Source organism: Falco punctatus (assembly GCF_963210335.1).
Source record: "Falco punctatus genome assembly, chromosome: 3".
NCBI classification, from domain to species: Eukaryota; Metazoa; Chordata; class Aves; order Falconiformes; family Falconidae; genus Falco; species Falco punctatus.
In genome coordinates this window covers 13,294,572-13,322,439 of record NC_137582.1, presented here as the reverse complement: position 1 = coordinate 13,322,439, position 27,868 = coordinate 13,294,572, and the positions used below count along the sequence as shown (strand labels likewise).

Sequence of the window (27,868 nt, the reverse complement as noted above, 5' to 3'; positions counted from 1 at the left end):
CATGGAGCCGCCCCCGCAGCCATGGGCCGGCGCGGTACCGGGAGGGGGGCGCGTTATAACCGGGGCGGGGCGGGAGGTGGGGGGGGGGCGCGGCGCCTTTGTCTCCGCTCCGGTCCCGAGCCGGCCGGTAGGGCGGGGCGGCGCGCAACGCGCATGCGTCCCCCTCCATAGCGATTAGGTTGCGCCGCTCCCCCTTCTCCTTGCCCTGTTGGACTCTTCCCCGCAGCCCCGCCGCTGCCTCTGAGTTGTACCACTCTACAAAGACGGGGGGCGCACGCTTCACCTCTTCCCCCAGCGCTGCTTTCCCCGCCCCGCCCGGCTGTTCTACCGTGGGGAAAAGGAAGGGGGGGAAGGAGGTCCGCGCGGTGAGTGCGGCGCGTTGTCTCCCCTCGCACACCCCTTCTGCCCCCCCCGTCCCCGCCGCTCGTGGTCCGCGCCGCCCCCACAACCCCCCGCGCGCGCTAAGCCGTATCCCTTTGCCTGGTGGAGGCCGAGCGGAGCGGTGCCGTCTGAGGCCTGCCCGGGGCCCAGCGCTGCCGGTGAGTGCAGCCCCCCTCACCGGCCCGCCGGGCAGCCTCCCCGCTCTCTGGGGCCCTTCAGCCCCACCACCCCCCCTTCCTCCGTGAGCTTCGCTAGTGGGAGTTTCGGGGGACTCTAGGAGATGCCTTGCTCCTCTCACAGTCCCGGGGTGGGAGATTGTGGGAGCCCCTCGTGATCTGCGGGGCCCTTTCCTGCTCGGGGGCCAGGAGGACGGCTTGTGGGGGCTTCCCGCGATCCGTGGGGTCCATTCGCTCACAGCCCTCAGGAAGGGGCAATTCTCCTGTCCCCCCTGAGGTCCCTTCCTGCTCACGGGCTGTGGAAGGAGAACGTGTGGCTCCCTCGCAATGGCGGGAACGGGGAGTTCTGGCGGTCTGTCGCTATACGTCGTTACTTCCCCTGTTACGGTCAGGGAGGGAGGTTGTGGGGTTCCTCCATTGCCTGTGTGGTCCCTTTTTCATAGCCTGAGTAGTGGGGGTGGATCCCCCCCATTATCTGTAGGGTCCCATGGCACCCTGAGTCCTGAGGGAGGGGGCTTTGGATGCTTTTGGTCTTTGGGGTTACTTGTACCCGCTCAAGGTCTTGGGGATTAGTGGTGTGACATCCCTCCCATGCTCCCCACAATCTCTTAAATCGGTTTCCTCTTAATGGGTCTGGGAAGGGGGATGTGGGAGTCCCCCCCCTCCTCTCCATTCCCTGTGGGGTCTCTTCTCCCCTCACACCCCAAGAAAGGAGGATGTGGGGGATGCCTTATTTGGGAGATCCCTTTTCTTCTCTTGGGCCCAGGGAAGGGTGTTGTAGGGTTCTCCCCTCTCTGTGGGGTTGCTTCTCTTTCGCAGGCTCTAGGGAGGTCGTTGCAGGAGCACCTAATTACTGGTGTAAGGGCTGATGCTGGAGGTCTCCGTAAATCTTTGTACCTTTCCACGGATTATGGGGAGTGGGTTCTCTCTCTGTTGGGGTGCTGGTGTTGGGATATCCCTGCTGCATGAAGCCTCGCCTCTTCAAGCTTGGAGGGGATTAGGGTGGTTTCTGCCTTAGTAGGGAGGGGAGTTAAGAGGAGCCCCCTGTTCCTGTAGCTCTGGGCACCATGGGGGTCTGCTCTTCTCCCTGTTACTCATCTTGGCAATGGTTTCTTGTTGAGTCACCTGCTGCAAAGGGAAATTAGAACTGCTGCACTGTCCTGGCACAGAGCAACTGACAGCCCTCTGTAACTGAAGCAGTGGCATGATCCAGCCCATGGCCCTGCACTCTTAGCTGCTTCTCCAAACTTGTTCTGGAGCTGGGAGCCCTGTAATGTCTGGTCTCCTCCATTGACCTGTCTTTGCTCTCTTGGTACACCTGGACCCTGCTTATCTCGCCTTTCCCCCTCTGTGTGCTGGTGTTCCCAGCCCCTCTGTAACCTTGGTGGTGCCTCCAGCAGCCCGTTCTGCTCTTTCTGCTTTTCCTTTTTCTTTCAATGACAGCTCGGTCAGGAGGTATCTATTTCAAAACTGTATTTGGGGAATGGGAGGAGTCGTTGTGTAAAGGCTGCTGATGTGCTCTCTCAGGGGTTGTGAAGGATTACAGCAGCAGCTGAAGTTGCTGAGGCTGCTACAGTCTTATCATTCCTACTTCCCTGCTGGTGTTCACTGAAATCAATATGGATTTGTTTTTTCAAGTCTAGATCATTGAAGTTTTGGAATTCATTGTAATCTGATGTTCACAATCCTGTCATGCTCAGTGTGGAGGAGAAAATAAATTTGGCGGTATAGCTGTAATTCTTTCCTCTTTTTCTAGGTGTGCCCTCTTTCTCCCTGACCTTGCCAGGTATGCCTTTTTTTTTCTCTCTTCATCTAAGCTACTTTGCTTTTTCTTGTGATGGTGATTTCTGTCCTGTCTTTCCCTGCTGGTGATTTCTCATGTCCTTGATTATCTCTTCATTTGTACTCGGCAGCATTGTTGCTTGGAGCAGAGTTGCATATTTAGGTGATCGAGATTGAGGGTGCTGCTTGTTTCCCTGGCTAAAGGCTAGCGTGGAGCTTTATATTATAGCAAAGGTGATAGCAGCTCGTCTCCTGACCCTGTGCTGCTGCATTGGACCGCTGTTTCTGCTGCTCGTGAGTTGGGGGAGAGCCAATTTAGGGAACGAAACTAGAAGAGCAATACTACAGAAGCATTAATATTTTCTTTTGCTTTAGCTGCTTGTATTGACTCAGTGCCAGTGTTGAGGAAGGGGTGGATTAGCTCCTTTCAGTTGCAAGAAGCCATCAGACCCTCTGGTGTGAAACAAGTCTTGTTGCTTTTAACTCTGAATCGCCAAAAATAAAAAGCAGGAGGCAGTGCAGGGATGATGCTTGTCTTTCCTTTGCTGTAGAGCTTGTAGGTATGAAGCAGCTGTGTCTTAACTGGTGCCTGAATGCGTAGCTGAAATGGCTCTTGCTTTTGTGCAGGACTGCGGTAGTAGCAGTTTTAAGAAGAGGAGAAGCGTTTCACAGGCAGTATGGATGTCTAGTGTGATGTAGCCCAGGTGCGGGTCTGAGGCTGTAGAAAGGAACAAACTGGTGCTCCTCTGTCTGCTCTCTCTGACTTCAAATGGGCCATTTCTAGGTTTTTTGGTATTTATATTTTTTTGACTGCTGCTGGGATGAGTATTCAGGAGTTTCTAATGGAGAGGGTGTGACATGTGATAGCACAAGAGCACTAAATATATAACCATGTTGGCCCTGTCGGAATCAGCTGTGCCAGGGCATGTAAGCAGATATGCAGATGGAGGGTTGGGATAGAATCTCCTGTAGTTAGAACTTGTCAGTGCTGGGCTGGGGGATGAGCAACTGGTGTTGGCTTGATTGCTGCTTGGATTTACAGAAATCAGGACTTTTCCTGCGTAGCCTTTGGGGCTGCATCTGTGGGGTGGTTTTGGGGTGAAACCACAGCAAGCTGCCTTATGTGTACATCATCCCATGTCCCTTGGTGCCACCTGATGCCCATTTTTTATGTCTTTTCTGTAGAAGGCAGTTGAACTGTGACTGTTGTCTTGCCCTCTTTGTTACAGCTTGCAGAAAGCTGTCACATCCCTCCAGAGATCAGTGACAGATGACATCTGCTGCTCTTGCTCATCTAAAGAGACTCTTCAAGGCTATCAGAAATATTTTGTCACATCAAACTTAAATTATTTCTGGGAGAGCTGATTTCAAACTGTGGTGTTACCTGACTTGCTGTGCCTTGTTGGGAGCTGACTGGTCGGCCTGGCATGTGAGATTAAAATCGCAGTTCAGTTCCAGTGCAAGAAATTGTGCAGGGCTTGATGGAATTTAGGTCTCTGTGAAGCTGTGACAGACATACTTACAACCTGACTGCACCCACCCCTTTATTTTGTAGGCCCCCTCAGTTCAGGAGAAATGTAACTTTCTCATGGATAGAAAAAGAGTGGCTTTCATTAAACCAATAAATGGAGTTGACTTAACTTTCTTTTTTTGGCTACAGCATTATGGTGATGTATGCTTTTGTTTTACTGACTTTCTAAAAAGTTGCTAGGCTTAAAGGGATAATGCAGCCAAATAGCTGAAGTCCAAAGCTTATTTTGGATTTACAGAACAACAACAGAGACCGTTTCATTGCCTATTTTTAACATTACGCATTTCCCTGCAGTGCTGGAAGTACACCACAGCTTTGTTCTGGCTTGAAATACCTAGGACATGGTGACAAGACAACACCAAGCACAAAGTTCTGAAGCTGTAGCTATTGATTCAAAATCCTTTCAGGTTTTTTAAAGCCTTTTTTAGCGGTCTGTGGAGGCCTAATCACTGACCTGTGATGATTTTTTTTTTGCTACTTGGGAGTATTTTATTATTTGGCATCAATAAAGATTAATAATATCATTTGCCTTTTCAGTGGTTTCATGCTTTGTAAAACCCCTGATAAATTATCTGCACTATCACTGGAAAAGCAAAATTGTCCTGGGTACACAGGAGCCAATCTCTGGAGTGTGCAGTAAGAGCTTTTATAAAGTTTGCTGCCTCTGTCTCAAAGCATTAATTTATCTTTGTGCTAAAAAAAGCTCATTAAAATGAAAACCTGCTTCACTTCTGAGAAGTGTTATTAGGTCGTGGATGAATGTGGTCTCGAGTGGTTTGAGCGGGAGACCCAAGGGTTCATGTTGCATTACTTTGCTTTAAGTGCAGAGTGCACCTCTAGTTTCTGTGCTGCGTTTTTTGCCAGTGGAGAGTGTTCATAAAACTACAGTGTGTTCTTTCAATTGTAAAACTTTGAGGAGTTGAAGCACTGAAACAATTGCACAGATGTTGGTTTGGTGTGGTGGTAAATCTTAGCTGCTCCAGACTGGACTGTGAGCAGTGTGAGTCAGTTTAAATTTCTCCCAGAACCTCTGAAGAGGTGAATTTCTCCCTCCAGACTTGGTGACATTAGGTGTACTCCCTTTGCTTGTCGTACTGTGATTTAGCAGACTTGGCTGAAGGAGGAGTGTGAGCTTGTGTCTTGTCTGGAGTAAATTTGTACGCTGGGAGAACTGGTAGTGCTGTGGTATTAATGGTCTGCAGCTCTCACCTGTCATGAGGCTGTCTGCACCAGCTCAGATGATGGTTTGTGTGGTTAAAAGCTTCATATATGTTTCTTCCCATGTTCTTCTGGGAAAACTTAACGGACACCGAGTAGAAATGTCTTTTTTTATTTTCAATTTTTGCTTGTTTCTAAACTTCCTCAAAAATCTGGTCTTTATTATAAGGTTTGGCTCATTGTGGAAACAAGTAGGTGCTGCAAGTGTCTTGGACTTGTGTTTGGAAAATGATATTAACACTTGGTAAATTCCCTTTAAGATTTTCCCTGGTAATAATAATTGTAAAAACAACACTTGAGTTCCTGTGAGCCAGATTTGATGGGGAACATTTGTGGTCACTTTGGCTTGGAGGTTTGTGTTACTTCCTTGCAGAAATAGCCCTCTTAGGTGTAATGTTAAATTGATGACACAGGAAGCTGTCTTATTGGGCTTTTGTAGGTGTAGCCTCTGTGTAAGTTAAATTCTTCTGCAAGCTTTCACATGTTGTATTGATGCTTTTTCTGAAAAATTGGTAGGCTGAGTACTGGTGTTAGTGTTTTATTTCTGCCTTATTTTATGCAATGTTCTACAGATTGCTGACTTCTTGTAGAAATAACTATAGTCATGTGAATTCATTATTTGACATTGTAATTGTTATATTTTCAGAATTATTTAAAAGTATTTGCTGTTGGTGTTTAGTTACCTGAAACTGGGGGACCTGAGCACCAGCTGACAGTGTTGATATGGCAGGTTGGGATCTTCTCTGTTTGATTCCCTGTTGTGATGGGGTGGATCCTTTTGAATGCTTAATTTTTATTGCTTGTTATTTAAAATTAAAAGTAACTGGTTGTCTGTGGTGTTGGTTCATGAAGATAATGTAGTTTTGGAGAGTTAACCAGCTGTAAGTTTCATTAAATGTATTTGAGGGGGAATTAACTACATGATAATACATTCAGCTCTTGTCATTCTATGTCCTTGGTGACTAGCTGCTGCATCTCTACAACTTGAAACTTTCTCTAATTTTATCTTTTTTCTTAATGCTGTCATAGGAGCTAAAAAAGTAAGTACTCTCTAGTTGTCATGTGGGTTTTGCACTTTCTGGAAGATCAAGGGAATATAGGCATGGATCTGATACTTCTCACTAGACAGATTATTGTAGAGTTCTCTGATTTCTACTGGAAATAAGTGTACCTTTACAGATTTGTTTATTAACGTCAGCTGTGTCTCATTTTGATTTGAGACAGTTCTTTGAGAGACACTTGGTAATTGGAGTACTCAATAATCCACCTCACCCTTGAGATGAGTGATGTGGGGGCTGCAACTCCAATAGCTTGAAGCTGTTTGCTTAAGGACTTGAGCAAAATCACCTATAATTAAAAATACTAAACTCCAGTTATTAGTTTTATTTTTGTCAGATGGTCATACTCTTTCTGTATGAAATGTTAATGGCTGTGTAATGCAAATTAAGTATTTAAAGCTATATTGAGTCATGTCTGGGTTTCTCATTACACCCACTAGAGATTCTTCCTGAAATACTTTGTTATAACCTCTGAATACAACACCTGTGTTGGGTTAATGAAGTATTCTCAGTGAAGGATCTCTTTGAAGGCTATGATTTTTTCTTGGGATAACTCAAATGTGAATGTAGAGCCAAGCAGAGCATGTCAGGCAAACGGAGAAATCTGATGTTCTGTTTAGGAGTCCTTAACCAACCTAAGTAACCTACAGATTCAGACTTACTATCCTGCCTATGTAGTTTCAGTTGTGCATTTTATTTTTCCCCTAGATTTTGTGCTGGCAGGTTACTCCACTAGATCCGGATGGCTGCTGTTCTAGAATGTGTGCACTGCAAAGCGGGGCCTTTGTGCACAACATTTTTTTTATTTGCATCATTTAATCCTTTTCCAGTCTGCTGAATGACTGAAATACAGATACTGCTCTAGCAGACGTTGCCTCCTCTTGATGCTACCCTCCAAGAATCCCATTGAAATTGGCATCTCCTGTAAAGATTATTTTTTAAGGGGGATGCTGTTTCCTACTTAAATATAAAAATATCTAAAATTATTTGTCCAGCAGTTGAGATGATCAGGAGTATAGGGCTGCCTCAATGTTGGTTTTTTTTTAACAGCAGGAGTGTATCCTTGTACTTGAAAATAACATGTGTAGGCTCTTTGGAGGCATGTTTTCTGTTTGCATGATGTATGTGATGTCATTTTTCACTGCTTGATGATAGTACTGTGGAAGCTGTAGTAGCAGAGCTTATCCTGACTTGCAAACCTGCATTACCGCTTGCTCATAGCATTGCTCCTACCATGCAATGCATGTGCTTCCAGTGCGGGTGTTTTTGATGTTGATGGTAACAAGTAGGATAATGTTTATTGAAAGTGCTGGTTTGTTTCTAGTTGTCTGTAGTAAGAAGTGGGTTTTTTCTCTATTAACTGGTGTACAATGCAAGAGAATAGTGTAAAGTAAAATAAAGACTTCAAAGTAAGTTTCAATTTAGATATTTTTACATGTTTTTAGCTGTATCACAGTGTTTTCAGCAGCTATTGGAGGAGCATTCTCACAATTCAGTAAGAAAAAGATCTGTCTTTGCTTTCCCTAGTAGTTGTTATAATTGAAATACGTTATGACATTAATATTTTAAACTATAGAAATTAAAATTGAAAGTTTAAAAAGGCAAAAGTGTTTAGTTGTAATAGGTTTGTTTTTACTGGTCTGTCAAGCCCCCAGATTTGAGGCTTGTAAATTGTTCCAGGAACTGTTTGAACTGCAAATCGTTGACTGAAGTCTGGAGGATACTTCAGCTGTATGTGTTTTATTTGGCAACCTGTCACAGATAAATTTGTACCTATAAAACATGCAACTGCCAGTAGCTAAACAGAGACCTGGCTTACAGATACTTCGTTTTGGGCTTTTTTTTTAACTCTAAGGATCTGACTTTGTAGTGTTTGGCAGTGAGTTACCTACTCGTTAGATGTTTGAGCAGTGCAGTAAATTCTGTACTTGGAAAGGTATTTCCTGTACCAATTAAAATAAGTCTACATGTACTAGGATTATTTTGTTCTGTGGTAAAGTATGACTAAGGAAAACACAGAGTAGATGTAATGGTTTTCATTTCAGTAGATCTTTTTGGTAAACTAAGCTATTTGTGAGATCTTCAGTGATTCATTAGTTTTAATTTGCAAGTAACTGGGGTTTTAAACCAAAACTTGAGTCATAGTTTTTCAGTCAGCTCCCTCTGCTGACTTCTGGTAGCAGAACACAGATAGGTGTAAGCAATGACCTCTAAAGATACTGAAAAATTGGGGCATCTTTCTTTAGCCTGTCTTCCCAAAACCATACCTAGTTGAGAATACCTAACAAGTAATTAAGGACTTACCTACTAACATGGAAGAATATTGTATACATTACCAGGGATTTGAACAAAGCCTTGTAGGTTTTTTCTGCCAGTTGTCTTCAAAAGTGAAATTTAAAGTGCTTTCAGCCAGTGCCTTTATATTTAAATAGTAACATACAGAATACTTGTCAGAACAGCAGAAGTATTTTAGGAGGAATGTTGTTTTGACTTCAGAAACTGGACGTGTTTAGGCAGTTTAATCTTTGAATTAAAATTGGTAACAAAGGAAAAATTGAATAAAAATGCTTAGGCTCTTTGACATGAATAATAATGGTATGATAGCTTTTGACACTCTTGTAGTAAGAAATTACTAAAGTCTGATGCATGCCCTTGCTTTATTTAGTTTTCTTGCAACTACTTCATTGTTGTGCTTATCTTTTAATGCTGCCACTCTTTGGAAGATGAGGACAAGGAAGCCTCCCTGCCCAGTAGAAAAAGTGTGGGTAGACAAGCACAAATATGATGAAGCAGAGAGACTGCATTACGAAAGAGAAGCGATGCTAGCTGCTGCAGCCCCAGAGGAATGCCAGGAGGTAGAGGCTGTAAATGGAGTCTGCAATGATGACTCAGTTGAAAGCGAATTCAAGGGAGACCTGAAGAGAGCAAGGAATGGAAAGAAGCAAAGGAAACGGAAGCGTTCTCCAAAACCCAAAAACGTGGCCTCCAAGTTAGACTCTATTCTGACTGGGTTGTTAGCTGACAATGTGTGGTTTGACAAGCCTTTCTATGATCGCGCTGAGAACATGTACAGGAAAAGGCTAGTGGATTGTCAGAACCAGGAAGCACCAGAACCTGAACTAACTGCTGAGCAGTCCCCTTTAGTGGCCAGGTCAAAAGCTGTCCAAGACATTCCTAAGCCAAGGATGCTTTCAGCAGTCCTGTCCTGCTCCCATGGTAGTCTGTCTGCATGTCACCATGTTGTTCAGGATGTCTGGGTCAACAAGTTTGACTTTGATAAGGCTGAGGAGGTGTTTATTGAAAAATCTCAGTTCTTTGTTCCTCCAAATGTCCTAACCATCCCGTCTGTGTGGTCAAATGCTGGCAATGTTGGGCTGAGAACGCCGGATGAGGGTTATGTTACAGCCCTGCCTACACCTGCTACACCAAGCTTGGCTCCAGATGTCGTTGCTGCTTCTGCTGCTTCCTCTGTTACCAGTTTGCCTGGTTCTGTACACCAGACGGTAAATGGTAAGCCACAGATTTCCAGCTTGCAGGCGCTCATGTCAGAGGTGTGGTTAGAGAAACCTCTCTATGATGATGCTGAGAAGAGCTTCTACGAGAACATGTTTGATGGTCATCCGTCAGGCAAAGTCAAACAGCAGCAGCGTGGATGCCCCGGAGCATTGAAGAACCACCATGAGGACAGGAACGACAGCGCTGGAAAGGAAACAGGCGTGAAACATCTGGAGACCACCACCAACTCTCTGCTTTCCAGTGATGCTGAGCAACCTTCACCTACCTGCTTTTTTCTGCATGAGGGCAGCGAAACTGTGTGGCTTAATAAGCTGGCATATGACAGTGCTGAGACACGATACTATGCAGCCGAGGCTCTGAAAACGTCAAGAACAGGAGAGAGTACGGGGATGCAGGAATCTGCAGTAGTAACTCCCTCCCAGCCAGCTGCTTATGCTTCAAGCGTACCTGCACCAGAAACGAAGTAGGAGAAGTTTATTCTGGGGTAACACACATGCAAAACTGCTGGGTCAGGACTGAGCTGAAAGAATTTGCATGTGTCTTCTGTATTTGCAGGACCGAGCATGCATGTTGCTGTAGGGAGATGCTGCTCCTGAGCCAGAGAGCCTGTTTGTGGGCAGGGTAACTGGGGGGGGGGGGGGGGGGGCGGGCCGGGCCGCACGGGGCGGGACACACAAACACGAAGACACAGGACTCCTTCCAGGAACCCCTTTCTCCTGATGAATGTTGGTGGCTAAAGGGTAGTATTTGTGTGGTGCCAGAAGCTAAGCATTTAAAGTCAGGGCTGGTAAGTGAGCTAAGGTTTGATTCCCTCTTTGTATGTGGGGGAACTCAGGGCTGTGGCCCTCTTGGTATTCCTATTACCTACAAAAGGTCATAAAAGTGAGAAGTCGGAGAGAGTAGTCATGAGATTTAAACAGGCCTGCTGAGACAGCAGAAGGTGTGGTGTTTCATCTTTGAATTTGAGAAGTAAAATTGATGGCTGTTTGCTGTGTATTTCTGTTAAAATGCCACAGGTCCTTCAGAAAAGCAGTTATCCCCAGTTCTCCTGCACAGCACATAGGCTAGTCATTGGGCTTCACACAGGCAGTGACTACCTTTGAGCATCACTACCAAATTCCACCTTGCAAAGAAGGCTTGGGGATGATGACGAATTACAATTTAGGGCATTGGTCTGGTGGGCGCATGTGCTATATTTGCTTCACTGGAGGGGGGAAGGTTATTAGACTATTCTGCCTGGAAGCTGCTGTTAATTTTGGGACAGGGCTGGCTGGATTACAGCTTGTTTGATGTGCATATAAGTAGCTGGGTAGGAAGAGTTCATTCTCAAATTGTAGATTATTTTTGTAGTTGTAGCTTGCAGTTATAAATCAGTTTGAAGCCAGAAACATTTAAAGACTTCCTTTTAAAGTCCTGAATGAGGTGCGGTATGAGATAATGCTTTCTGTGTTAAATATATGCTTTTGCGTATGACTGGATGAACCCCGAAGTCTGCTGCATGGAGGTCTGTACTGCCCTGGGATCCTGTCTGGAGGACAGTGCTTAGAAGTTATTTTGCAGTGCTAAGGTAGAGACTGATGTTTTTTTTTTGGGGGGGGGGGGGGGAAGGATTTTGGAGCATTAGGTCTTATTTCTGACACTTCCGATCACTGAGGTTTTTTTAGCACTTGTTGTAAAGGTCTAAAGATCTTTACATCAGTGATACAGGGGATTAGAGACAAGCTTTAGAGCATATGTGCATTTCATCCTGTCCTGTTTGGGATAATTTTCTCTTTACTTGGACAGAACTAGATGTTTGGTCATGCCTTTCACCCTTCCCCAGGGAAGTGCATGTGTTGTAAAATAGATGGCATGTTTGTGTGTAACCAGGGTTCTTTGTTAATAGTACTGGTTGGCAGGTCAAGCGGGGTCTTGGAGGTTTGAGTGCTGATGAGAATGGCTTCTGTGTAGAGGAGCTGTGTGGTATGGTGGCCTCTGGCCTCTTCTGAATGAGTAGATGAGAAGGGTGCTTGTTTTACAAGACTCATCTGTTGGCTTTTGTGGAAGTACTGGAGAGCTGGGGGGGGTTGAGCTGACGGGTTTGCAGGTTGCTTTTAGTTGCTGTCTGCATTGTGTGGTGGAACCTGGTAATGGTGTGGTTTCATTGTGGTGCTCTGTCCCTGTTCTCACCTTCTCCAGCTGATGTTGGCTTTGTGGCTGTCCCCTGGTTTGAAATAAGGGCACATCTTCTCTTACTGTTGCAAGGGCTCAGTCATTTGCTTTCAAGTTAAGAAATTAACCTGTGGAAGCTGCTGCACTGAAGAAAAAATAACACTATTTCACAGCAGTTTTAGGATGCTTTCTGCTGTTCCTCCATGTAGTGGCATGTGCATATCCCTTGCAAATGTTGCATTCCTGATTATTTTAATTTCCAAACATTTGCAGCAGCTTCCAGAAGGGCAGCACATGTGGGTTACCTGTGGTACTGTTGTAAATTGTGTATATGTCTGGACTCTGGAGGCCAGTTGCTGTCAGTGTCAGGTGGTGTGCTGGGTTGTTCTTTACAGGAAGATTCAGTAGTGCACCCTAATGAAACATGGTGTGACCTGTTAGAGACATGTACTAGTCTAAGACAGCCAACAGTTGCTGTCAATGCAGTTGAATTATTTTCAAGGAAGACTGAAATGTGTTTTAATTTTTGTGAGCTAGTGTCAGGAGTTGCCTGTCACGTACAGAGTGCTCTCTTGTTGGCACACTGCAGTGTGGCACGTGATGCTTGGAGCTGTGTATTCTTCAATCTTTGGTTTCATAGTCACCAGGTGTCTTAAGAATTAAAAGCATTATTTCCTTTTTGTTTCTCATGTACAAGACATCTTTCTTAGCAGCAGATTCCCACGTGTCTAGCATGATCTAGAAAATCCTGCGCTGAAAGCGCTTTTGTGGAAGAAGGTACAGATCAGCTAATTCATTCTGTCCCCACTTGGTGTCCTGTTGCTAAATGCAGGTCAGGCCAGGCAGACAGGTGGGTAATTAGGCTGCCCTGCTTTCTTAATAGGATCCTGTTCACTTAAAGCTTTCCACTGGAGGGGAAATGGCCAAGCAGAGAGCTGCAGGCACAGCTCTATGGGGGAAGAAAGCTCTCTTCTGACAAGCTCATTGCAAGCTGTTAACCTTAAGTACTTCTAGGAACTCATTTTTGTGGTTTCTTTTCCTTTCTGTAGAAAAATGGCAGTTGACTACTTCATGCATGAGAAGATCTGGTTTGAGAAGTACAAGTATGATGATGCTGAGAGAAGATTCTATGAGCAGATGAACGGGCCAGTTAGCAGCTCTTCACACCAGCAGGTAACACTTGTTCTCGTATGGGTTTAGTAGAGTGCTGGAGCTTTAAGAGCTAATACAGAGCAGGCAGAAGGACACAATCCACCTAGATGTGCACATCTGAATAATTTCCACTGTTGGTGCTGCTTTTTCCAAGTGTAAGTCTTTGGAGCTCTCTAAGCCTACCCCCTAATGTCTTTTGAAAGGCAATCTTCTGTGGTCTGTGAAGAATTTCTGCCACACAACCAGTGTACTGGGAGATCAGATGCCTTTGTAACAGCAGGCAAAGCAGTTACAGGTTGCCCCAGTTACTCTTAATCTTTTCAGGCTGCTATGGTGGGGCACAGATGCTATCTGTGATCTAATAGGGGCACAGTTTGATCTGTAAGCCCCAGGAGCTGCAGTTCTGATGACTAAGCTGGGTGATACGCTATGCAGAGAACTGACCTGTCCCCATTCAGCCAGGGAAGATGCTGTTTTGCTGCTGTTCTGGAGCAGCAAAACCTTCCTTGGCAAGGGATATAATTGAGTATGTATGATACAATGTTTGAAGAGAGGCAGTGTGGCTCCAAAGAGACAAGGAGTTACGGTCTTCTCTTTGTACCCCCCTGAAGTATTCAGTGTGCTCCTGCAGAAGACTGCATCACAGGACTGGTGAGTTGGGGGAAGCAGGTGGAGGCAAAGCATGGTGCTGCTGCAGCATGCCCAAGCTGAGTAGTTCAAGTTTAAATATTAGCCTGAAATTATTACTGTTTAAAGGTACAGAGCTATCGTAACTTCTTCCTGCTATGTAATGAACTGTTAACTGCTTATGCGTTCGGTTGGTTATATAGAAAGCTGCTTAAGAGTTTTAAACGGCTGTCTTGCAAGTGTTTAAGGGGAAGCTTTTTGCTTAGGTAATAGCTTCTAGGCGCACACTATTCCTGCTGCCCATGCTAGCATAGTGGTGGCACAGCACCTAGGACACTTGCATAAAAATTAGAAGCTATAGATGAGCACTTGAAGTAGATGTTAAAGTGCAAATCTCTGCAGTGCTCTTAGAGGAACTGTTAAGCTATTTCATGCCACGTAAGGAGCTTCCAATGAAGAAGACCTCCCTGCAAGAAGGTTCTGGTGGAGATTCAGCAGCAGTTTATCAACCACTTGCCTGCTAAGGAAAAAGATACATGCTCCTTAGAACCTTCCTGCAACCTGGAAGTGGTTTCCATCTGAATGTGTCCAGGCTGTTGCTCTTCTGTGGTTTATTTGACATGGGGGGTTGAACCTGTGGGTGGTTTCATATCTCAGATCTTGCTTGGGGGGTTGCAGTCTGGAAGAGGCAAGGAGTGAACGGATCATGGAAACTGAATTTGTGCCCTAGGAAGGGAATCTTCAAATCCAGGTTGAGGCATGGCAGCAGGAGCATGGGGGTGGAAAAGCACAACCTTGTGCTGCCATATTCTGGGTCATACCTGTCTGGATGGAAGACTTCAGCTAGGGCTATCACTTCTTGCCTGAATACAGTGACAGGTAATACTATGAAAAAGAACTGTCTAATGATAGATCTGGAAGGAGTACTGAAGTGACTCCAACCCTCTGCCTGGCTGGCAGCTGTCCAAACCCTTCAGGATAATAATAGAGAATTGAAAAGCTCTTGACTGGATGATCTTCTGGACACGTGGCCTGATGTGACCAGGGACTGTAGTCCATGCTGCTTCATTTAGAACCAATCCTTCTTGCAGCTAATTTTGCAATATTTGCTGAATCATTGGAAGGAACCTTCCCCCGCTCTTGCCCCCCTCCTTTTTTTATTTAACTTCCCTGACCAGTTTCCAATGTTTCATATTTTTTTAAAAAAATATCTTGGCTCTTTCTGCACTGTTTGCAGGAGAACGGGGCCAGCACGATCCTACGCGACATTGCCAGAGCCAGGGAGAATATCCAGAAATCGCTGGCCGGAGTGAGTACCCAAGCTCTCACCAGCTGGCTACCTGCAACCATTTTTAGCTGTGGTGCACCTCACAGAACTCCACTGTGACCACTTCATAGATTGTGTGGCTTCTTATTTTTAAGTTAGAGGAGAAGACTAAGGTGTGCAGTGCTGTGTACCACCAGCATAGCTCCATCTCATCAAGAGCACCGTTACTACTAGAGTGCATGCTGCTTACCTGCTTGATAGCCTGCAGTGCTTTTTAAAACTAACTGGATTTGGGTTAATGCTGTGCATTTCTTTTTTCTCCTGGTGGAATGTTCCACAAGTCTTATCTAACAGGTTATGTGTCACTGTTAAAATAACCTTGCTGTGTAGTGAAGCACTGAGCTGCCAGCAGGCGTGTGTATGTCTCTCTTGGGGTACACTGTGCTGCCACCTTCTCTTTTCTGTTTTGCTTTCAGTTAGGGTATGTGCAAAAAAATGGTATCTTCCATCTGCTGCATCTAGGAAATTCAGCTTGGCTACTAGCTCCTAAGTCTGGACCGTCCTGTACAAGTTCAGTAACCTCCTTTCTGGAGGTGTTTTTGTGCTGATATGTACAAACAGCACTGTTAAAATGTCTTAAATCTTTCAAGAGGAAGCTGAGATCTTATATTAAGTGGACTGGTGTCACGGGTGAAGAAAAGTCACTGAATATAGTCCATGTGTCTTGATTTCTTACCTCTGCAGTGGAGCTACTACATACCTTCCATCCGAGGGTATCCATCCTTTATATTGATTTGGCCTTGTAACTGCCTGTTGCGGTATTGAACACCCTCAATTTCTATTTAGAACAGTACAGTAACAGGGAGTGGAGCCTTTCTCAAGGGGAGTATTTAATACTCCTTAAAACAAGCAGAAAAGAGCCATATGTTGGGATGAACTTGAAGGAGTTTGGTTAATTGCTTTCTCTTTGGTGGTCTCCCTGTGCCTGTTGAAGTTGACACTACAAAAGCAGCTTCTGCAGCTGCTTGTGTGAGTGATCCAGAATACTCATTGCTGCACTGGAACTTGGAACTGGATGCAGGAAGAGCAGGGCAAACTTGATGAAAGGATTAATTTTTTTAGATTCAGTGATTTTGAATACAGCATGGGAATCAATGGAAAGTTGGGACATCTTAGTAATATTAAAACCAAACAGAAACATGTTGGGAAGGAAAATACTTGAAGCTTTTCTAATGTTAGTTTCTTATTTTGGCATCAGTATTTCAGTCAACAGCTTAGGGAACATTTTCCTGAGCTGGCTCATTTAAGTTCAGATCTGAAATAATGTTTGGGCTGTCAGTACAGACTACCAACCCCTGTCAAAGACTTAGTCTGGACTTTAGTAAGGCAAATATGTGGGAAAATGAGCCTCCATCCAAAACAGGGTTGAAGAATGCTTTGCACAGTGTTAAATGCCTTTGGAGAGACCTTTTCAAGCTGGGCAAGGCTGCTGCTGCCTCCAGGAGCAGAGGCTGCATGTGGTGAGTAGGGACAGGAAACCTAAATACAGATCGCCTGGCAGTGCTGCTGGTCTGCCCTGAAGGCATATTCTCATCTTGCAGAATGGTCTGTAGTTTGCCAAAGATGTGGAGTTTCTTGCCCTGGCCTGTTACTCCTGTTAGAGGTGCTTTCTGTCAGAAGCATGTCAATTTAGATTGTCCAGGTCCTGTAATGGGAACAACTGCGACAACCAGCAAAGCACTAGACCAAAGCTGGAACAGAAATTTGAGAACATAGTCCTTTGCACCCCTGTGGCACTTGGTGGTGTTACTGCTGAATACAAAAAAATTCATCTGCTGGATTTTTGTTTCTTTGAAGAAAGCTTGGTGGGCTTGAGGATTTAAGGTCAGGATTGAGCCATAGGGCCTTAAAATTAGAATCCAGGGTGTTGCAGAAAGCAGACTGAGACTCTCCAGTGAAGTCTTGAAGGAAAAGCATTGTATTACTGCACAACTGTTTTAGGCAAAGCATTGTGCACCCTAATCTGCATTGCTGCCAGGGGCATGCCATAGTAATTTAACCTATAGCTGCTGTTCTGCTCTCAAAGTATGCAGTTGCTTGGATAAGCAGAGAACATGGCAACAGTTACCTCCTCCTTACTGTTCTGTAATCCTGTTTTACTGATCATGCCTTACCCTGCCTGATGTGATACCCCAGAGAGCTCACAGTTTCAGTTTTTCCACATGTTGCCACACCTCTGTCCTGAAACCTGAGGCGGTGAACAGCAGTTGGATCTTATGTGTTAGTGGGTCAGTTAGAAAGACTGAACTGTTGAGAAACAAGTCTGAAACATCAGCTTTTGTAGCTTGCGTTTCTGAAGGATCATAATTAATCTTGGGACAGCCATGGCATGAAGCAGGCTTGACTTCAGAACATGCTTAAACTTCAGGTTTGTGTTTCAGAAAGCCTGATTTATACTGTGATTTACAGGGCAATAGTGAAGCATGTTTTTATAGTCAGGATTTAGTTTTTCCTTCGATCTGAACATGTAGAGTTACTGTCAGGAGTCTGCAGCTGTAACAAGCAAAGAGTTGCCTCTCATAAGATGGGAAGATGAAAGATTAGTGCCTGCCTTTTGCTGTGAAATTCAGCCAAGGCTGGTTTCAGATCTGCTTCAGCTGGATAGTGTTGTTCTGAGATGTGTGAATGAGCATTAGAAGGGTTGAGGCAATGGTTTGTACCTCCTGAAGGAGGCTACAAAGCTCTGATGCTGGAAACATTTGTTTGCACATACCTTTCATCCTGCTTTGCATGGTCATCTCTGCTTTAAACAGTCTCTCCAGTTGACATCTGCTTGATCACTAATGCTTTCCTAGATATAAAGTTGTTAACATGTGCAGTACTGTGGCTTGTGGCATTGAGACCACAGGTGGTGAGAAATCTTACAGCTGGGGACCTGAGGCACAGAGGATTGACGTGTCTGAGATCGTAAAGCAAGTCCAGCAGAGTGGGTGACTGAACTCTTGCTTCTTACACCCTCCCTGGGGGCTGTAATGGCAGGGATGTCACTGAGCAGCTGGCTGTCGTGAGTGTCTGAAGGTCAGAGAGGGGAATAACAGAACAAGCTCCCTCTTACAGAGCTGCTGTATTTGTTTCCTGTGTGTGGATTTCAAACAAGACTCCCACAAAACCTCTGAGCGTGCTAAAGTGTTTGGAGACCCTAGTCATACTAAAGTGTTTGGAGACCACATTCAGAAATACGTCTGTATGTGCAGGGAACAGTTGCACTTTTTGTAGGAAACCAGCCAGGATCCATCTTGCCGGTGTTAGGCAGGGGAACTCTTCTAGTTCAGCATAATTTCCCCACAGTTCAATTTGGTGTATCTGACCATGGTTAAACTTACCATGTTTCCAGAGCCTCTAGGTAGGCAACCTGAGGGAAAAGGGTGTTCTTCAATGAAATGAAAATAAGTGCATGAAATAAGTTTAATTTTTTGGATGAAGCAGAGTTCTTTGTGAGGACTGGAAAACCTACACATCACATCTGTTACAGAGCTTGTAAAGCCTGCATGCTGTTCTTTTTAATTACTGTTATAACTTGTTAACTCAAATTAAGGGAAGAGTGTTGATACCTCCAGATACTACTTGTAGTGAGGGAAGTGCCAGCTTTCCAGCTGTTAGTTAGGCCTGAGATACCAAGGCAAGAGCTCTTAGCTGTAGTTGCCCAGGCGGATTTGTTTCAGCTGATAGAAATCTCTCTGGCCAATTACAAGAGCTCTTCCTTTGGTACATCAGGGTGCTCACAAAGCACTCGTAGCTTTATCCAAAAAGAAATGGTAACCTTTGCCAACTTTTTCTCCTTTAGTCAGTGGTAGTCTCTGATATGTAAAGTAAGTTTTAGAGAACGTCAGAGGGCCAGATGTTGATAGTCCTTTGAGGCTGAGGCTAGATTCTGTATTCTACCCTTCATAAGCAGGAAGTCCTAGGGGTTTAATTTGCCTGGATGATTAAATCTGTATGCAGTCTTTAAGTGGTTCTGGGCTTGCTGAGTGCTGCTGCTATGCAAAATATTTTTAATAGGTTGCAGCACTGGTCAGTGTATCGCTCATGTGGGTTCAGTACAAAAACTATGGCTTAAGCTTATTAAAAATAAAGGTTTTAAGAGCTCTGTCTGTGAGACAATATGCAGGAAGTGACTGATGTTCTGGAACTCCCCACCTTTGGGATTTTGCATTACTGTCCTTGATAAAACTGACCAACGTTTGTGTTGAGCTTCCTCTTGGCACAGTTGAGTCAAGTGGAAATAGTGTTTGGTTGTGCATAGGAAAAAACACACTGTAGGTAGTGTCTTGCTTAGGTTGGTGACCACATCTCTAAAAGTTTGAAACATCCTCACCTCAGGGGAGAACCCACAGTCTCATAAAGGCAGCTTTTCATCAAATTCTGACCATGAGGCTTACCTACCTCCCAGAACTGGGAACTTGGTTCAGCGTTGTGAAAGTTATGGGTTCTCAAGGGATGGTGGGTCCAGTCTACGAAGACCTTTAATCTCCTGTTTTTTTGAGCTTGGGGCAGGCAACCCTCTCTTCTTGCCAGGAAAAGATGGCTGTGCTCAGGCTCATGCTGCCCAGAGGCTGCTCGGGACTAACAAATAACTTCTGAGTTCCACAGGGTGTTGAATTAAATGCTTTGCTGTGCCATGTCTGGGAGCACTGTGAGCCCCAATCATGTTTAAACCTCCCTCTTAAACAGGTGTGAAAAATACAGCATGGATGAGCAAGTGCATCCAGGTTTAGGATGATCTTAGCATATGTAATATGCTGAATCTGTTCGTCCAGGTGCACAACACTCAACTATGAATTTTGTGGGTGTGTAAGTCATAGGTGCAGCTAGGTTGATAATTAATCTTGCCATTTCTGCAGAGACCTCAGTAGCAACTTGAAACTGAGGAATCCCAGAGGTGAGATGGCTTCTCATGGAGTCATCTATATATCTGGGCTGCAGCTCCCTGCATGCCTGTGCTACCTGTACTACTCCATACTGATGGGGAGATGCATACTTAAATTCCCCACTGAGAATGCTGGCTCTTCTCTGGGCTTCATTATCTGTATTAGCAACCTTAATGTTGTCTTACCTGCCAGGCTCAATGTAAGCTGGCAAAGGAAGGGTGAAAAGGGGAAAAAAAATTGTGCATTGTAGAGCTCTGCCTCGCAGCCCAATTCCCTGGGTGCTACACAAAGTTTTACAAACAGGTACTGACAGCAATATACAGCTAGGATTGTATCCTAGTATTTTATACTACTCAAAAGAAAGCTCTGTTGAAATAATAAAATACCATTTTTTTCCCATGCTTCTCCTTGTCAAGAACAGCTCCTTGCAGAGCAGAGTGTTACAGAGTCCTCTCACCTTGCTTTTGTAAGCCATAGCTATGGCATTTTTGGGGACAATGGCCATGACTTTCTCAGACTCTTCCCCTAAATGACACAAACGTGCAAGGAAGGTTTGTCTTGGGCTGGAGGCCTCCTGCCAAGCTGTAGGTGTTTTTCCTGTGGGACTACAGGCAGGAGCAGTGCTGATGGATTCCATGTGAGGCTTCAGGATGGCAGCTGACAAGTGTAAAGGTAGATGGTACTGCCTCAATTTAATTTCTCATTCTTGAGAGGTTATTGCTAAGAGGGAAAAGTGCGAGGCACAGCTGGGTTCTGTGGCAAATGCTTCTGCTAAAGCTGAAAGCCAGGGTTTCGAAGTGGGTTGTTCTGCAGCACCGAATAGGTGTAGCCATCTTACAGTGTCTTGAAAGTCCACAGCTGTGCACAGGATAGCCAGTCACCAGGGCAAGTGTAGAGCCTGCTGAAATGCTTCAGCATTTGGCCTGAAAATGCGAGTAGGGCTTCAAACTGCCAAACATCTGTGGTGCTTGCTGCTTAGCTGAATCAGCAGGCTGCCTTTGGGGAAAAAAACAAGCAGGTGTGTATCTCCTTGCAGGTGACACAGCTCCTGTGTTTGATCATAAGTCAAAACATGAAGTGCTTTTTCAAGGGGTGAGGATAGATATGACTACTGCCAGAATTCCCTTCTCACTGAATTAACTTAGACCTTTGCCCTCGTGGTGTAACTCGGACAGGAAGAGATCAGGCAATGAGTTCATCTGAGCTTTAATGTTTGTTCTTGGTGCGTAAGGCTAAGGGCTAGCCTGGTGTGATGAGCCCATGGTGGCTAGCAGCCTCTGTTCTTAGTTGTGCATGTGAGGATGGAAGCCCACGCAGGGGTTTCAAAGTTGTTAGTGCAGACCAGTGTTGTGTTACTTTAGGAGAGGTGCACTAGTGGTGATTGTGGACTTGTTAAGAGTCTTGGTGACTTTGCATGTGTTTCTGTATCTGTCAGGTTTTCTCTAATGACCGGAGAACGAGCTGAGCCTGTGATGTGTGCTGCAGTAATGCATGAATCTGCTGCACCTCTGATTTTACAGATGGGGAGATGACTGAGACCATGCTCTAGACATCTCGGTCTAGTTCTGCCGCTCAGCCGTGTGCCCTTTCTGCAGGCACTGAGATGTTTAACAAGAAGATGACAGAGTTCATAGATAAATGTCTCTCTGCAGGCTTTGTTCAGTGTGTAGCTGGTATGAGGCCGTATCTTGTTGCTTGATTTTCCTGCATGTGGGTCTGCTTCCTGCACTTGAACTGCCTCTTCCAGCTTGAGTGAAATCCTTTTCTCTCTCCCAAGTCGAACCAAATGTCCCCCAAACCTTTTGCCCTTCGCAGCAGAAGACAGTTCCTCGTAGCAAAGAAGCTCCTTCTGCCCGTCACAAGAGGCAGTCGGGCCGCTCAACTGTAAGTCACCTGCGCACGGATGGAGCTGGTTGTGTGATTTGAGAGGGTGTTGTAGGGCAAGGACAGTCCTGCCTCGGAGAGATGGACCAGATTCTCCTTCCTTATGATGAGAAACATATGTCCTTTGGCACATGGTTGTAGCTTTGATATAATCCTATATAACAGGAACTTAGAGCAGGGCATTTAGGTCCCCCAGCTTGGTGTCTGGGGACTGCAGAGCAGTGCTTGCCTTCCTGAGCCTGCATCTGCTGCAAAGGCTCTATCAGAGGTTGATTTCATGGCGCTTTTGATGTCTGGCCCCTGCCCCTTTTTGGATGGGTGGAGACGGGTCTCTTTGACCTTCCTGCTAGGGGTAGCTCACATGTCTTCCAGGGCCAGGCATCTCCCAGACCTGCTGTCCGTGTGCCACATATTCTTCATCTTAACCCCTGTATGTCCCCCTCTCCATCTTAAGTGACTGCTTGGATCTCAGAAGCATGTCAACTGCAACAGAGAACTGCATTATAATTACAGGCAGGATGCACCTGAATGAGTATAATTTTCTCTATTGTTATATTCAGTTAAAAGTGACACTTGAGGTGTGAAGGCCTGTTATTTTCTTTCCCTTGGCTGATTTGAATTTACAGATAAGGGCCTGCTTAAAAAAACCCACTCTTTTTCGCTATTAAATACTTTTGAAGCTGGATCACTATAACTGCTCCCTCAGGATGTGTTACAGTAGGCTTAAACTGTTTTGCGAGGACTTAAAGGCTGGACTGGGGAAGGTGGGGGTATGGAACTGCTGGGATCTCTTTCCAGCTTTCACAGTGACTCACTGTGTGATGTTAGGCAGGTCACTTCTGTGCTCTGTGCCTCAATTTGTTTGTAAGAGGAGACCTGCTGCCCCACCTAAGGGCCTTAGTGTGAAATTTTCAAAACTGTGTGTTCAGTGTCAGTCTGTGATCTGAGACTGAAGAATTACTTCATCCTTTGTTCATCACTGCCAGCTGAAATTTCTCAAGATATATTTCATGCTTCATTCTAGAGCTACTATATTTATATTCTTTTTGTAAAGCCTTTAGAGAAAATACCCTTGTTCTTAGATTAGCTGTCAAATTTTCTTCTTCCCTGAAGGCATGACTCTGCTTTGCTTCACTGAACCACTGAGTTTGGGAGTAGGTGAACCGACTTACTTCATTCCTGTTTTCCTTGTTGCAGAGTGCAAGCACAACCTCTTCTGGGCCTGTTGGTGACCAAAATGAACTCCTGTCCAGAATTTCTCACCTGGAGGTAGAAAATCAAAACCTTCGCAGTGGTAAGTAGGAGAATCTTCTGCAAAGAAAGCAAAACTGGATGTGGGGGTCCTGCTTCTGTGGGGTGTATCCCTTACTGGCCTTGTCTGTCACCAGGTGAGCATGTCAGTATCTTGATCAGAGCTTTGTAGGCTTCCCTCTGACTGGGGCAACTGGTGGTTTTTAAAGCCCACTTTGAGCAGAAGCAAGTTATCCTGACTTATATTCAGAGCCTACAAGATAAGGCTGTACTGTTTTCCCCCCCACCACCTTCTTGCAGTTGTTGCAGACCTTCAGATGGCCATCTTTAAGTTGGAAAGCCGCCTGAATGCTCTGGAAAAGTCATCTACCTCCCACCAGCCCTCACCAGTTCCTCCAACCCAGGTGAGCCTTGGCAAAGTGCTGTTCTTGAATGCTTCACAGTCACAAAGTGTCAGGTCATTTCAAAGGTCTTGTGGCTGTCTGAAGATGGAGAGATGCTTATAATTAGGATGAGTCTGTTGCAGGTTTTCCAGCAGTTTTGGCAGCTGCCTCATCACCTTTCCCAAAAAGTATGTATGGAGAGGAGTAGTCTGCTGTAAGACCAGCAAAGAAGCTACGTTAGAGATTTCAGCTAGGGAGAGCTGGTGCAAATCTGTTTGGAGTTTGGAGTTTATATACGTGATTAACATGTAGTCCACAGTGCTGTGAGTTTGTTAGCAAGGCACCAGATAAAATGCCACTTTGTTATAATAGATAAGCGGAATTGGTGATGCTTATTTCTTTTTTAACAAACATCCCCATAAGAATGTATTTAATTTAAGAGAAAGCTCTGTGGGAGCTGTATACACGGCACCAATTTGATCAATTCTGGTTGTAGGTTGGAAGACATGCTACCAGTGGTGCTGGTGTCTCTGCAGTAAGCGTACAGAATGCATAGGCCCCTCCTCATGCTAGGGCAAGATGCTTGGTTGTGTTCCTAACTGCTGTCCCACTCAGACTCTCATGGTATAAGTACCCTGAGCCCTTAGGAGGAGGATCAGCTCTTGGCTACATGGTGATTTTTGCTCTAGGGGTTAGAAGTATGGCCATGCTGGGCCAGTTCAAAGGTCCATATGGTCCAGTGTCCTGTTTTGATGGCCAATAGCTGATTCTTCACACAAATCACATGGTGTGGGCCATGTTCACTGTCTTGAGCAATGCAGACTTCTGTACCTGAGCTTCTCTTGAGTGCTGCTGTCATTCAGCTTCAAGTTAATCTTCTCCCCTTTTTCCTTAATGCAAACTTGAATGCATGTCACCCCAATGAAGAAAGTGGAACCATTCAGTGTTCCCTCCAAGAGAGTGGAGCTCCCATCTGCTTCACCAGCAAAGAAAGTTGAGCCAGCTGCTGCAGGGGAAGATGACGATGATGACATTGACCTTTTTGGTAGTGATGATGAAGAGGAAGACCAAGAGGCTGCCAAAGTCCGGGAGGAGAGACTGCGTCAGTATGCAGAGAAGAAGGCCAAGAAACCGGGTCTTATTGCCAAGTCTTCTATCCTTTTGGATGTGAAGCCAGTGAGTAACTGCAGGGGGGAAGCTCCCGAGTGAGGCTGTATGTCTTGTGCTGAAGGAGGCTGTAAATCACTTGCACATCTGAGAGGGCTGATGAAGATAGGACCTGCAGATTTCCAAACAAGGGGTCAGAGCACAGTGGGATATTGCAGCTGGGATCTGTAGCCTTTGCGCTGCTGCCTTGCTCCTTGCACTGTAGCAAGCATAAGCTGTTATCTGAGGTTCCCCTAGTCAGGACTAGCCCTTTAAGATGGGAAGAAACCTGTCTTTGTCAAGTTAGCATGATAGAACAAAAACTCCAGGCTGGCTAGTGCTCATGGAGATGCCCTTTGTGAAAGTCACTTTAAAGTGAGCACTCCAAAGCAGCTGCATTGCTGCAGGAAGAATCCCCCTTGCATGCATCTGCAGTGCCTACAGGTGGAATTGAAAAAACGTGATATGCAGCATTGCTGCAATGTCAGATACAGCTTGGCGAACCCATCAGCTAATTCTGGTAAAAACTATAGACAAAAAAGGGCAGCTTGGGTCAGCTGAAATGTACTGAGAGGTGTAGTGTTCAATTTTAAGTCACTGGATACCTCTTGGGGGCTAATGGTGGTCTCTAGGAAAACTAAAGTTCATGCTCCATATTTTTGCAGTGGGATGATGAGACTGACATGGCGAAGATGGAGGAGTGTGTACGGTCCATCCACATGGATGGGTTGGTGTGGGGAGCCTCCAAACTGGTCCCAGTAGGCTATGGCATTAAGAAGCTCCAAATCCAGTGTGTAGTGGAGGATGACAAAGTCGGAACAGACATCCTGGAGGAGGAGATAACCAAGTTTGAAGACTATGTAAGTCTTTCAGCAAGCTCTGTAATCCTGGGTGATGCCTGACCCACAGATTTTGGCAAACTTGAATTTTTATTTAAAAAAAAAAAAACCAAACGATAGAATTGATGGCGTCTGCCTGCTGAGACACTGGTATAGTGTATTTAAATATATTTTTTAAGGCTGGATGATGCAGCTATTTTGCAGTATTTTCTAGAGCCTTTTTGGAGGCTCTTAGTGCCCATCCAGCTCCCACTGATTATTACTTTGGATAAGCCCTGCTTTGACACTTTGACCTGTGCAGCACCAGGGTAGACACAAATGTTTAACCTTCATGGATGGAGGTGTTTCAGTCCCTGTCCTTCTTCCATGGAAATGACAGTAGGAGCTCCAGCCCTGGGCCAGGTGATACACAGCTCAGCAGAGCTCCTAGTCTTACTGTTGAGAGCATGGTGGGTTTTACCTTTTTTGCTTTGGCTACTCTTTTGCTTATATTTAGAGTAAATCGGGAACTTCTGCTCTTTAGCCTTAACATTGCTAGAAACTCTTTAATATGTATGTTCTTCATAGGCTAGACTGTCTAAAGATTTATGCAGTAACTAGTACAGTGCAGTTTCCTGTTGTGACTGATGTTTCTAGAATTATTAAAAAGGTCCTCTTACTGCAGCTGGGAAGCTGGCCTGAGACCTGGGCCATGCTTGATCTTTTTGAGCATTGCTGGTGCATGCTGTGAAGAAATCCCTGATGTGAGTGCTTGCTTTGAATATCTGGAAACACCTTGGTGACCTTCAGCTTTACTGGTTTTGTTTCAGGTGCAGAGTGTTGACATTGCTGCTTTCAACAAGATCTAGAAGTAAAACTGTATCCCCTTTGAAACTGTAACTAATAAAGATCAAGACTGGGAGCGCGAATTGGATGATGTTTGTCTCTGCCAAGTGCAACATCTCCAGAGTGATTTGTTGTGAGACTTTGGGGTATTTCCCTTCCTTGTTGCAGTCTTGAGGCAGGAGTGACCTACATTTCTGGGTTGGAAAGAAGGTCCGAGGAGCATCCTGTATGAGTAGCCTGTGCTAAGGGTGGTTGCAGTCACCTTTCCCAAAAGTAGAGACTCCAGTCATTCTCTACACCCCGCACACACACCTTCCCCCCCCAAACACCCAACACACACGCAAAAAAAAGAAAACCCCAAAACCAAACCCCACAAATCAGGACTAATCAGCAGGAAGCATCCAGAAATTGCTGGCTTGGGACTGAATTTCTTCTGTCTCTTCCCCTTGCTGCTCTTGATACCCTGCACAGGGTCACTTGAGCTGATCATTTGGTGTGTTAGGAGCCAGGGCCATCTGGAGCATGGCCTGTGGAAAGGGGAGGTGAGGTGGCATTTCTAACTGTAGACACAGGGTCTGTCGCAGTGCCAGAGTCCAAGGTCCAGGCTGAAGTCATGCAGGGCCAACACAGAGCAAATGGGAAGTGCTACGGGGTTGTGCTGCAAGCACTGGATGAAGCCACAGCAGCATCCAGCCTGGGCAGTATGCAATAGCCAAGTGATGATGGCTATAGTGCCAACTTTCTTGGCTGTGTGCAGTGCCCCGTGCATGATGTGCAGGTGCTTTGGGTGTTAAGTGGTGTCCCGCATATGTAGTGCACATGCATGTCCAGGACCTGGCTGCTCTGTGCCTGGTGTGACCCTTGGGGTTGCTGTTGGCTTGTGGAGTGCTGGGGTTGATGCGCATGGTGCCACTGCTGTGCATGCTGTGCCTTGCCTTGGTGGTGGTGTAGCCAGTGTTTTGTCATGTCTGATGTGTGGCACATATCCTGTGCTTGGTGTTGGGATGCCCGTTGTGCATGGTACCCAGTGCTGGGTGTGCATACTGTGCCCCCTGTGCTGGTGTGCCTGGGACTCAGAGTGTGTGTGTGTGTGTGCTGCTGCGCCCAGAGCCCTGCCTGCCTGGTGTCCTGTGTGTCTGTTGTCCCATGTGCTACCAGTCCCACATGTCTGGTGCTGGCACAGCTGGGGCCATGTGTGGCTGCTGCTGGGCACACAGGGTCCCAAAAGCATGGTCCTGGCAGACTGCCACTCCCAGTGCCGCATGTCCCGTGGGTGCTGCCACTCCATGTGCCCTGTGTACCAGTCTTGCCCAGTGCACCACGTGCCTGCTGTTCTCAGCACCACTCTCACTTCTATGGCCTGTGTCCAGGTGTGCTCCACCCCCATCCTGTGTATGTGTCCCTTAAGCCACCAGTGCCCCATGTGTCCAGTGCTGAGGATGCTGGGCGTCCTGTATGTCCAGTGTCCTCTGTACCTGGGACTGCCTGGTGTCCTGGGTACCCAGAGTACCTGCTGTTGTGGATCCTGGCACAGCTGGGGTTGTGTGTACCTGGTGCTGGGTGTGCAGCGTCCCACACGTCTGCTCCTGTGTGCTGCCATCCTGTTCCTTGTGTCCCTTCTGTGCTTTTACCCCCGTGTGCCCAGTGTCCCTTCTGTGCTGTCCTGACAGTACACAGTGCCCCTTGTGTACTGTCATCCCTGGACTCCTGTGCCTTGTCTGTGTGTCTATGCTGCCGTCCCCGGTGTTCTGTG

General features: G+C 45.8%; 2 protein-coding genes across 6 annotated transcripts; both read left to right on the top strand.

Moving 5' to 3' along the window:
• Positions 1 to 385: 385 nt before the first annotated feature.
• On the top strand, positions 386 to 26,203 carry EEF1D (eukaryotic translation elongation factor 1 delta). 5 transcript variants are annotated; one of them, XM_080381134.1, is made up of 10 exons: positions 423 to 539; positions 2,314 to 2,343; positions 12,863 to 12,986; positions 14,830 to 14,901; positions 21,603 to 21,671; positions 22,869 to 22,965; positions 23,223 to 23,326; positions 24,233 to 24,481; positions 25,117 to 25,311; positions 26,100 to 26,203. In XM_080381134.1, the coding sequence occupies exons 3-10, from the start codon at positions 12,867 to 12,869 to the stop codon at positions 26,136 to 26,138; spliced, it is 945 nt and encodes a 314-aa protein (XP_080237260.1). In that variant the 5' UTR covers positions 423 to 539; positions 2,314 to 2,343; positions 12,863 to 12,866; the 3' UTR covers positions 26,139 to 26,203. The 5 variants fall into 5 exon arrangements, with proteins under 5 accessions (XP_080237261.1, XP_080237264.1, XP_080237260.1 ...); XM_080381135.1 differs by lacking the exon at positions 2,314 to 2,343 and having other exon boundaries at positions 386 to 539; XM_080381136.1 differs by lacking the exon at positions 21,603 to 21,671 and having other exon boundaries at positions 424 to 539.
• On the top strand, positions 2,351 to 12,856 carry LOC308061329 (uncharacterized protein). The gene is made up of 2 exons (XM_080381133.1): positions 2,351 to 6,128; positions 8,870 to 12,856. The coding sequence occupies exon 2, from the start codon at positions 8,870 to 8,872 to the stop codon at positions 10,127 to 10,129; it is 1,260 nt and encodes a 419-aa protein (XP_080237259.1). The 5' UTR covers positions 2,351 to 6,128; the 3' UTR covers positions 10,130 to 12,856.
• Positions 26,204 to 27,868: the final 1,665 nt, after the last annotated feature.

Excerpts from the sequence above, each read along its gene's own strand:
- LOC308061329 (XM_080381133.1), top strand. The coding sequence starts at position 8,870 with ATGAGGACAAGGAAGCCTCCCTGCCCAGTAGAAAAAGTGTGGGTAGAC.
- EEF1D (XM_080381135.1), top strand. The coding sequence starts at position 12,867 with ATGGCAGTTGACTACTTCATGCATGAGAAGATCTGGTTTGAGAAGTAC. Across the intron at positions 23,327-24,232 it reads CACCAGTTCCTCCAACCCAG|AAAGTGGAACCATTCAGTGT; the intron begins GTGAGCCTTGGC and ends ACCCCAATGAAG. Across the intron at positions 25,312-26,099 it reads TAACCAAGTTTGAAGACTAT|GTGCAGAGTGTTGACATTGC; the intron begins GTAAGTCTTTCA and ends GTTTTGTTTCAG.